Genomic DNA, 12008 nt, shown 5'->3' with positions numbered 1-12008 from the left:
TGTTTTACATTCAGAGTATGAGGGGAAACATTACCAGCTGAATTTTCTTCTAGAAAATGAAAAAATCTTCTCAGATGCACTTTTGATTACCCAGGATGTTTTAAAAAGACTAGAAGAATGTTCAGAAATTAAAGGTGCACAGAAGGAGGTAGGTACCATGAGTTTTATTTGTTTGCTGGTTTAGTGTTCTCAGGATAGCAGATCAGTTATCAGGACCTCAGTTTTTTTCAAACTTTAAATTTTTTTTTTTTGACATTTATCCCCTAAAGGACAGTCATGCAAAAGTGCTAGGCAAGAGACTTTCAAAACAAAGTTATATTTTGATCACTAGGTGGATCCCAGCTTACAACCGGTTTTGATCCAGGATACTTAACTGAGCTTACCATTTCCTCCTGATTAATCAGGAATAAAATGGGGCAGAAGGTAGTTATGGATAACCCCAAATCAGAGATGAAGTGATAAAAACAAAAAACCAAACAACAATAAATACTCAAAACATGGTACGAAAAGGATTTAATATGGACTTACACAGTAGATTGCATCGTGTTTAGGAACACAGTGGTCATTTTCAGACATAAAAACAATAATGGTGAACATTTATTGAATACTTACCTTGATACACTTGGTATCAATACATATGTTATCTCATCTAATCCTCACAAAAATCATTGAGGTGGATACTATTTTATTATTTTTTATCACTGTTTTATGGATGAGAAGAACTGTCTCAAAGAGGTGATGTAACTCGGCCAAGGTTGCAGAGCTCATAAAACTAAGCTCTGAGCAAGAATTCAAACCTAAGCATTCTGACTTTAGAGCTCTCCTCTTACACATTGAGTTACTGCCTCCCAAAGGGATAAAAATGATGCGTGTACATCATGTATGTATAAACGTACATAGGCATCACCTGACAGAAAACTATCAAATGGTTATCATTCTCTATTTCTTAGCTGACATTTTCTGTTTTTTCATTATCTCAGTGAGGTGCATCCCCACCTGTGGGCTCCCTCACTACCCAGTTCCTCACACCTGATGCTGTAGGGTTGACTGCACTGCCACTTTAGGACTCCCTTGCTTCCCCTTTCTTCTGGCCATGCCTCCCATTCTGAGAGGTGCTGGCAGAGTGAGCGGGCACTGCCCCTGTAGGCTTGCTCATCTGACTGAGGGGGTAGTGTGGGGAGGCCTCCCATGTTGCTGTAGACAATTTAGTGTCTGTTAGTTACTTTTTTTTTTTTTTAAAGGGAGGTTGCAATTTTAATTTTTTTATTATTTATTTATGGCTGCGTTGGGTCTTCGTTTCTGTGCGAGGGCTTTCTCTAGTTGTGGCAAGCGGGGGCCACTCTTCATTGCAGTGCGCGGGCCTCTCACTATCGTCGCCTCACTTGTTGCAGAGCACAGGCTCTAGACGCGCAGGCTCAGTAATTGTGGCTCGCGGGCTCAGTTGCTCCGCAGCACGTGGGATCTTCCCAGACGAGGGCTCGAACCCATGTCCCCTGCATTGGCAGGCAGACTCTCAACCACTGCACCACCAGGGAAGCCCTGTTATTTACTATTAATCCAAGCAATAAATGCCTTCTACTATTTAAATAGTTCCCTGATTCATAGCAAGTTACTTTTTAAAAAAACAAATTCAAGATCAAGTATTTACTTTAACCATGGTTTATCGACAGTTGGCTATAAATTGTTTTTTTGAGAGATAAGCTGTTTACAAGACTGGGCTGACCCTGATGACTCTCTTAGGGGAGGTTTCAAGTGGTAAATCCTTGGTACTCTTTGTACTGATTATGCTGAAGGACATTATGGCTTTGTATTTTTGCACTTGGATGTTCTCTTAACTGTTCAATCCATCATTTTGTCACTAGTTTATTACCTCGATAGCTTATAGACACACCTCTTCATTTTCTCTCTTAAGACTTTCTCTCCACTTAACTTTGGTTACAGAGGAGCAACATCATTCCTTAGATCAGCAGTACTCAAATTATTAGTGTCACCTCTGTACTAACTTAAACTGTGTCTTATGCATTTTTTTCCCAACACGTGTACCTAAAAGTGTCTGGCGCATACAGGTGTTCAAGAAATGTTTGCTGTACAGGGATTCATTCAACATTTCCCCCCCACTGCTTGTCCTAATCATTTGATGGCAATAACGTTAATAGTACTTTGCAATAACACTGATTCACTGTTGGTGATCATTATAGGCTTATGTTATTTCTTCCTCGGTTTTAGAGGTCAGAGTAAGAGCACTACAAATCACTTGGTAGCTATATTTAAAACTGATTCTGTTTTATTCTATAATAAATTGTTCAGCTACAGAAAGAAAAAGGGAAAAATACTTTAAGAACGTAAGATTAAATTAAATATAGAGTTGGGGAGGTACTGCTTTGTATGTAGGCCCTGTACTTCTCTTTCTCTCTCACTTTATTTTAGACAGCTTGAGGTATGATTGATGTACAGCAAATTGTACATATTTAAAGGTTATAGTTTGCTAAGTTTTGAAACCTGAAATCATCATCACAATCAAGATAGTGAACATATCCATCACCCCTAAAAATCTTGTCACATCCCTTTGCAGTCCGTCCATCCTGCCCCTTTCCACTTGCTATTCCCCAGGTAACACTTGTCTGCTTTCTCTCTCTCTAGATGAATGTGCATTTTTCTAGAGTATTTTATAAATGGAATCATATAATCTGTATTCCTTTTGGTCTGGCTTCTTGCATTCAGCATAACTATTTTGAGGTTCACCCAAGTTGTTGCATGTTCATTCCTTTTTATTGCTGAGCAGGGTCCCATTGTATGGATATACCATTTATTTATCCAGCTCTACCATTTACTAGTATTGTTAGCTTCAGCAGCTTAATACCTGAAAGCCTTAATTTCCTAATTTGTAAAATTTGGTAGTGTTATCACCTACATCGTAGGGTCATTGTGAAATTAATTAAGATTTATGTAAAACTCACACTAAAACGGCAGGCACATAGAAGGAGCTCAGTAGGTGACGACTGCTTTTGTTTGCTCATACATTAACTCAGTATTTTTTTTTAATTTTTTATTTATTTATTTATTTTTAACATCTTTGTTGGAGTATAATTGCTTTACAATGGTGTGTTAGTTTCTGCTTTATAACAAAGTGAATCAGCTATATGTATACATATATCCCCATATCCCCTCCCTCTTGCGTCTCCCTCCCACCCTCCCTATCCCACCCCTCTAGGTGGTCACAGAGCACTGAGGTGATCTCCCTGTGCTATGTGGCTGCTTCCCACTAGCTATCTATTTTATATTTGGTAGTGTATATATGTCCATGCCACTCTCTTACTTCATCCCAGCCTACCCTTCCCCCTCCCTGTGTCCTCAAGTCCATTCTCTATGACTGCATCTTTATTCCTGTCTTGCCCGTAAGTTCTTCAGAACCATTTTTTTTCAGATTCCATATCTATGTGTTACCATACGGTATTTGTTTTTCTCTTTCGGACTTACTTCACTCTGCATGACAGTCTCTAAGTCCATCCACCTCACTACAAATATCTCAATTTTGTTTCTTTTTATGGCTGAGTAATATTCCATTGTATATATGTGCCATATCTTCTTTATCCATTCATCTGTCAATGGACATTTAGGTTGCTTCCATTTCCTGGCTATTGTAAATAGAGTTGCAATGAACATTGTGGTATATGTCTCTTTTTGAATTTTGGTTTTATCAGGGTATATACCCAGTAGTGGGATTGCTGGGTCATATGGTAGTTCTGATTTTAGTTTTTGAAGGAACCTCCATGCTGTTCTCCATAGTGGCTGTATCAATTTACATTCCCACCAACAGTGCAAGAGTGTTCCCTTTTCTCCACACCCTCTCCAGCATTTTTTGTTTGTAGATTTTTTGATGATGGCCATTCTGACTGGTGTGAAGTGATACCTCATTGTAGTTTTGATTTACATTTCTCTAATGATTAGTGATGTTGAGCATCCTTTCATGTGTTTGTTGGCAATCTGTATATCTCCTTTGGAGAAATGTCCGTTTAGGTCTTCTGCCCATTTTTGGATTGGGTTATTTGTTTCTTTGATATTGAGCTGTATGAGCTGCTTGTATATTGCAGAGATTAATCCTTTGTCAGTTCCTTCGTTAGCAAATATTTTCTCCCATTCTGAGGATTGTCTTTTCGTCTTGTTTATGGTTTCCTTTGCTGTGCAAAAGCTTTTAAGTTTCATTAGGTCCCATTTGTTTATTTGTGTTTTTATTTCCATTACTCTAGGAGGTGGATCAAAAAGGATTTTGCTGTGATTTATGTCATAGAGTGTTCTACCTTTGTTTTCCTCTAAGAGTCTTATAGTGTCTAGTCTTACATTTAGGTCTTTAATCCATTTTGAGTTTATTTTTGTATATGGTATTAGGGGGTGTTCTAATTTCATTCTTTAACATGTTGCTGTACAGTTTTCCCAGCACCACTTACTGAAGAGGCTGTCTTTTCTCCTTTGTATATTCTTGCCTCCTTTATCAAAGATAAGGTGACCATATGTGCGTGGGTTTATCTCTGGGCTTTCTGTCCTGTTCCATTGATCTATTTTTTCCATTGATCTACTGTTTCTGTGCCAGTACCATACTGTCTTGATTACTGTAGCTTTGTAGTATAGTCTGAAGTCAGGGAGCCTGATTCCTCCAGCTCCATTTTTCTTTCTCAAGGTTGCTTTGGCTATTCGGGGTCTTCTGTGTTTCCATACAAATTGTGAAATTTTTTGTTCTAGTTCTGTGAAAAATGCCATTGGTAGTTTGATAGGGATTGCATTGAATCTGTAGATTGCTTTGGATAGTAGAGTCATTTTCACAATGTTGATTCTTCCAATCCAAGAACATGGTATAGCTCACTATCTGTTTATATCATCTCTAATTTCTTTCATCAGTGTCTTATAGTTTTCTGCATATAGGCCTTTTGTCTCCTTAGATAGATTTATTCCTAGGTATTTTATTCTTTTTGTTGCATTGGTAAATGGGAGTGTTTCCTTAATTTCTCTTTCAGATTTTTCATCATTAGTGTATAGGCATGCAAGAGATTTCTGTGCATTAATTTTGTATCCTGCTACTTTACCAGATTCATTGATTAGCTCTAGTAGTTTTCTGGCAGCATCTTTAGGATTCTCTATGTATAGTATCATGTCATCTGCAAACAGTGATAGCTTTACTTCTTCTTTTCCAATTTGGATTCCTTTTATTTCTTTTTCTTCTCTGATTGCCATGGCTAAAACTTCCAAAACTATGTTGAGTAATAGTGGTGAGAGTGGACAACCTTGTCTTTTTCCTGATCTTCGTGGAAATGTTTTCAGGTTTTCATCATTGAGAATGATGCTGGCTGTGGGTTTCTCATATATGGCCTTTATTATGTTGATGTAAGTTCCCTCTATGCCTACTTTCTGGAGGGTTTTTATCATAAATGGGTGTTGAATTTTGTCGAAAGCTTTCTCTGCATCTGTTGAGATGATCATATGATTTTTATCTTTCACTTTCTTAATATGGCTTATCACATTGATTGATTTGCGTATATTGAAGAATCCTTGCATTCCTGAGATAAACCCCACTTGATCATGGTGTATGATCCTTTTAATGTGCTGTTGGATTCTGTTTGCTAGTATTTTGTTGAGGATTTTTGCATCTATGTTCATCAGTGATATTAGCCTGTAGTTTTCTTTTTTTGTGACATCTTTGTCTGGTTTTGGTATGAAGGTGATGGTGGCCTCGTAGAATGAGTTTGGGAGTGTTCCTCACTCTGCTCTATTTTGGAAGAGTTTGAGAAGGATAGGTGTTAGCTCTTCCCTAAATGTTTGATAGAATTCACCTGTGAAGCCATCTGGTCCTGGGCTTTTGTTTGTTGGAAGATTTTTAATCACAGTTTCAATTTCAGTGCTTGTGATTGGTCTGTTTGTATTTTCTGTTTGTTCCTGGTTCAGTCTCTGAAGGTTGTGCTTTTCTAAGAATTTGTCCGTTTCTTCCAGGTTGTCCATTTTATTGGCATATAGTTGCTTGTAGTAATCTCTCATGATCCTTTGTATTTCTGCACTGTCAGTTGTTACTTCTCCGTTTTCATTTCTAATTCTGTTGATTTGAGACTTCTCCCTTTTTTTCTTGATGAGTCTGGCTAATGGTTTATCAATTTTGTTCATCTTCTCAAAGAACCAGCTTTTAGTTTTATTGGTCTTTGCTATCATTTCCTTCATTTCTTTTTCATTTATTTCTGATCTGACCTTTATGATTTCTTTCCTTCTGCTAACTTTGGGGGTTTTTTGTTCTTCTTTCTCTAATTGCTTTAGGTGTAAGGTTAGGTTGTTTATTTGAGATGTTTCTTGTTTCTTGCAGTAGGATTGTATTGCTATAAATTTCCCTCTTAGAACTGCTTTTGCTGCATCCCATAGGTTTTGGGTCATCATGTTTTCATTGTCATTTGTTTCTAGGTATTTTTTGATTTCCTCTTTGACTTCTTCAGTGATCTCTTGGTTATTTAGTAGTGTACTGTTTAGCCTCCATGTGTTTGTATTTTTTGCAGATTTTTCCCTGTAATTGATATCTAGTCTCATAGCACTGTGGTCAGAAAAGATACTTGATACGATTTCAATTTTCTTAATTTTATCAAGGCTTGATTTGTGACCCAAGATATGATCTATCCTGGAGAATGTTCCATGAGCACTTGAGAAGAAAGTGTATTCTGTCGTTTTGGGCTGGAATGTCCTATAAATATCAACTAAGTCCATCTTGTTGAATGTGTCATTTAAAGCTTCTGTTTCCTTATTTATTTTCATTTTGGATGATCTGTCCATTGGTGAAAGTGGGGTGTTACTCTTGTTGTGTTACTTTCGATTTCCCCTTTTATGGCTGTTAGCATTTGCCTTATGTATTGTGGTGCTCCTATGTTGGGTGCATAAATATTTACAATTGTTGTATCTTCTTCTTGGATTGATCCCTTGATCATTTTGTGTGTCCTTCTTTGTCTCTTGTAATGGTCTTTGTTTTTGTTTTTTGTTTTTTTGCGGTACGCGGGCCTCTCACTGTTGTGGCCTCTCCTGTTGCGGAGCACAGGCTCCGGACGCGCAGGCTCAGCGGCCATGGCTCACGGACCCAGCCGCTCCGCGGCTTGCGGGATCTTCCCGGACCGGGGCACGGACCCGTGTCCCCTACATCGGCAGGCGGACTCTCAACCACTGCACCACCAGGGAAGCCCTGGTCTTTGTTTTAAAGTCTATTTTGTCTGATAAGAGGATTGCTACTCCAGCTTTCTTTTGATTTCCATTTGCATGGAATATCTTTTTCCATCCCCTCACTTTCAGTCTGTATGTGTCCCTAGGCCTGAAGTGGGTCTCTTGTAGACAACATATGTACAGGTCTTGTTTTTGTATCCATTCAGCCAGTCTGTGTCTTTTGGTTGGAGCATTTAATCCATTTACATTTAAGGTAATTATTGATATGTATGTTCCTATTACCATTTTCTTAAATGTTTTGGGTTTGTTATTGTATGTCTTTTCCTTCTCTTGTGTTTCCTGCCTAGAGAAGTTCCTTTAGCATTTGTTGTAAAGCTGATTTGGTGGTGCTGAATTCTCTTAGTTTTTGCTTGTCTGTAAAGGTTTTAATTTCTCCGTCAAATCTGAATGAGATCCTTGCTGGGTAGAGTAATCTTGGTTGTAGGTTTTTCCCTTTCTCATCACTTTAAATATGTCTTGCCACTCCCTTCTGGCTTGCAGAGTTTCTGCTGAAAGATCAGCTGTTAACCTTATGAGTATTCCCTTGTATGTTATTTGTTGCTTTTCCCTTGCTGCTTTTAATATTTTTTATTTGTATTTCATTTTTGATAGTTTGATGAATATGTGTCTCGGCATGTTTCTCCTTGGATTTATCCTGTATGGGACTCTCTATGCTTCCTGGACTTGATTGATTATTTCCTTTCCCATATTAGGGAAGTTTTCAACTATAATCTTGTGAAATATTTTCTCAGTCCCTTTCTTTTTCTCTTCTTCTTCTGGGACCCCTATAATTCGAATGTTGGTGCATTTAATGTTGCCCCAGAGGTCTCTGAGACTGTCCTCAATTCTTTTCAATCTTTTTTCTTTATTCTGCTCTGTGGTAGTTATTTCCACTGTTTTATCTTCCATGTCACTTACCTGTTCTTCTGCCTCAGTTATTCTGCTATTGATTCCTTCTAGAGAATTTTTAATTTCATTTATTGTGTTGTTCATCATTGTTTTATGCTCTTTAGTTCTTCTAGGTCCTTGTTAAACATTTCTTGTATTTTCTCCATTGTATTTCCAAGATTTTGGATCATCTTTACTATCATTACTCTGAATTCTTTTTCAGGTAGACTGCCTATTCCCTCTTCATTTGTTTGGTCTGGTGGGTTTTTACCTTGCTCCTTCATCTGCTGTGTGTTTCTCTGTCTTCTCATTTTGATTGACTTACTGTGTTTGGGGTCTCCTTGTCGCAGGCTGCAGGTTTGTAGTTCCCGTTGTTTTTGGTGTCTGTCCCCAGTGGCTAAGGTTGGTTCAGTGGGTTGTGTAGGCTTCCTGGGGGAGGTGACTAGTGCCTGTGTTCTGGTGGATGAAGCTGGATCTTTCTGGTGGGCAGGACCGTGTCTGGTGGTGTGTTTTGGGGTGTCTGTGACCGTATTATGATTTTAGGCAGCCTCTCTGCTAATGGGCGGGGTTGTGTTCCTGTCTTGCTAGTTGTTTGGCATAGGGTGTCCAGCACTGTAGCTTGCTGGTCGTTGAGTGGAGCTGCGTCTTAGCATTGAGATGGAGATCTCTGGGGGAGCTTTTGCCGTTTGCTATTACGTGGGGCCAGGAGGTCTCTGGTGGTCCAATATCCTGAACTCAGCTCTCTCACCTAAGAGGCTCGGGCCTGACACCCGGCTGGAGCACCAAGACCCTGTCAGCCACACGGCTCAGAAGAAAAGGGAGAAAAGAAAGAGAGAAAGAAAAAAATAATAAAATAAAGTGATTAAAATTTAAAAAATATTAAAAATTAAAAAGTCATTAAAAAAAAAGTCATTTTTAGACTCAGTCTTGAAACTCCTTTTTCACTTAATGCCTTATAATATCCTAGTGCCGTGGTCACTTACTCTCACATGAGATGGTTTGCTGTTGATGTTTTAAGCTTAGTTTGCTTAAGTCATGCTTTCAGATAGATACCATTACCCTTGGAAGTAGCTTCCTGAACTGCAGGTGTAGTGTCTCATACAAAGCCATCAGTCTCTAGAACAGCAGTTCAGTATATATAAAAATGATGCACTTGTTAAAATGGTGGATTTGTTAAAATGTACACTTCCAGACCGCATTTCCAGAGTCTGATTCTTACGTTGTGGTAGAGCTTGGGAATCTCCATCTTTAACAAGTTCCCCATGGACTGCTTTTTTGGTATCTCTAGACTACATTTTGAGAAGCATTGCTGGAGAAGTTAATGGCTTAACAAAATTCTTAATGTATGATGGCAGATGTCACAGTGTCTATGCTGACAGCTCTCAGTGTTTTGAGTAGCTGCTGAATACGCATTTCCCAAGTGTTGTTCTTTGCTTTCTCCTTGATTCAGCAAATATTTACTGAGCAACTGCTATGTGCCAGGCATTGAGCTGGTTGCTAGGAAAATAAACATAAATAAGACTGGATCCCTATCCTTATAGAATGTCTTGACAGCAAAGAAATCCTGCCACGTATGTAATTTTTTGGGAAGTGTATACAGAAGTCACCCAACTACAGGAATCCCCAAAAGACTTCAGTGTCGAATGTATTTATTAGAACTGTTCACTTGGAACATCATTCTGCATTTCAGCTACAGTTGTAAAGGTTGTTTGGGGGTTTTGTTTGTCACTGTTCTGTTTATACATCTTTAGCTCCCAGAGAGCTTTGAATGTTTTTTGTTGTTGTTGGCTGTTATTTGGTTCATCATCATAAATTAAAAAGATGGCTCAACGTTAACTATAATCTACACTTAGGTGTGTAATTTTGAGGCCTGTTAAGGCTTGTGAGTGATGTTCTGATTGAGATGGACCAGCCTGTTCCTTTTCTTAAAAACAGATATGAGGTATGTACCTGACCTGGATTGTGTTAAGGGAGGACATCATGAACCAGTGTCCTGATTATTTTATTTCCTGAGATAAATGATGAAAGGTGGCAAAGCCATTCCCTGAGCAGTGATTGCAGCATATGAGAAGAACCTGGGCAGCTTGAATTGCCTGAAACCAAAGCCAAAACTGATTAAGGAGAAATCTCTTGGGTGCCAGGATGGGAAAGTGGCTTCCCCTTGTCTCTATCTCAGTGTAGTATCTCTTACCATTAGAAAAAGCTGATACTGACCTAAGAGGCTTTCTGGCTGAGCTGAGTAAAACCTGTATTTAAAGGCAAACTTATACTTTTTTTCACCTTTTATGCTAGAACTTTTAATTGTCTACTTGCTTTATTCCTAGCCGTGTCCCTGCTTTTAATTAATTGTGTAGATAGCAAGGTGAGTGTTTGACTAGAGTAAGGAGATAACTTTTTCTACTATTGATTTCCTTGCTGTTTGATCCACTTTTCACCTAAAGTTCTAGAAAGACTCCCAAAGCTGAAGACCTGGTAGCATCCTTTTTTCCTTCAACTTTGTTTCAAAGGCAAACAACAGTGAAGGCTCTTATGTGAATCTGATGTTTTCATCTGTGTTACTACTTCAGAGGTTTGTCAAGACCTGTAGGTCTATGTTTTGTGGACTGTGTTCACTGACACAGTATAGGGTAACCTTCTTGAGAAGTGAGTGGATAGGGTTCACTTTACAGGTCTATGAGAGATGAACTTAAGTTGTTTTTTTCAGATCTCCTCTCTGCTAATTATTAAATCTAAGATATGCAGCTATAGCTAGAAGGGCTAGTGGTCTTATGGGAAGGGAATTTCATTCAGTTAAACAAACATTTATTAAGCACCTACTGTATACCAGTCTCTTCACTAATCAGTGAGACCAGGAGGAATGGTACAGATTGTCTAGATGCTACCCAGTGTTCAAGTGATGTTGATTCTAGTAAGTCCAATAAAATCCAGTGAAATGGATTTGGTTACACTCGAAGTTTGGGAGATGGAACTGGGTGAAAGGTGTGCCAGATCATTGGAATGAGCTCAGTGTTTCATCAGGGTATTCTGCTCACTAGCCATGCAAACTTGGGCAAGTTACTTCACCTCTCTGACTCTCCTTTAAGTAGTCGTAGTAATGCCTCCAGGATCTGATGTAAGTAGTAAAGTAGATGGCAAGTATGCACGGTATCTGGGATGGTATTGAGCTGTTGTGGTCTGTCTCATTATTGCCATTGCCTGGCCCTCAGCATTCAGGAAGGCATGAGCGAACAAGAATATAGTGTAACAAAGACAAATCCGAAGGCAGTAGGCAAATGGTTGGGAAAATAAGTAAATTCAATTAAAAGATCTGAGTGTAAGGGAAAGATTAAATGGTTTTTTCACATATAACAGAGGGAAAGAAAACTGTCCCATCTTTAAACATATTGACCTATATTTCACTCATAGATAAAAGTACTTTGAGTACTTCTGTGACCGTGAATTGATACAAATTTATTGAAGTACCTTTAACTCTAAGAATCAAAGGAGTTCCAAATGTCTGGTTAAAGAATAAAACTCTGTTTTGGTCCATTTCTTAGAGTTCTGTTATGTGATAGCAATCAGTGAATTCCAGCCTGTTGCAATATGTGACACCCTTCTGTTTAGTCAGATCCCCTATTTCAGAAAAGGGCTCACTCCACTGTGGAACCCCAGGCAGCTTAGGGGGCTGGTAGAGTAAGCTACAGCACTGGCTCTGGTGCAGGTCCCCAGTAGGTACTGGAAGAAAGAGCAGAGAGCAGGGCTTTCCAGGCAGCTGTCTGCTCCCTTCTGGCCCTTTCATCAGCCTACCCCCGCTTCTCTTCCCAGATGGTCACCCTGGTGTCACTGCTGAGCAATGAAGTTAACAAATGTTTTAATTTCACTGCTGAGCAGTTCTGCAGAGGAGGAAACAGCAGAGGGGATAATGA

The 12008-nt window shown here is 38.9% G+C and overlaps 1 protein-coding gene across 8 annotated transcripts in view; it reads left to right on the top strand.

The window, feature by feature from the left end:
* Window positions 1-12008, top strand: part of ZBTB40 (zinc finger and BTB domain containing 40) — an 83887-nt gene that overhangs the window by 36753 nt on the left and 35126 nt on the right. For all 8 annotated transcript variants that reach the window (XM_089899409.1, XM_089899406.1, XM_022551911.2 and 5 more), the window contains one exon: window positions 15-148. In XM_089899409.1, the coding sequence (XP_089755535.1) occupies window positions 15-148 (134 nt within the window). The remainder of the gene's footprint in view (window positions 1-14; window positions 149-12008) is intronic.

Source organism: Delphinapterus leucas, chromosome 1, assembly GCF_059928025.1.
Source record: "Delphinapterus leucas isolate spDelLeu-1000000601 "Yukka" chromosome 1, BTC_Dleu_Yukka2, whole genome shotgun sequence".
In the NCBI taxonomy this organism is placed as follows: domain Eukaryota; kingdom Metazoa; phylum Chordata; class Mammalia; order Artiodactyla; family Monodontidae; genus Delphinapterus; species Delphinapterus leucas.
Note: the sequence above shows the minus strand (reverse complement) of the source record. Positions and strands in the feature narration are given on the sequence as shown.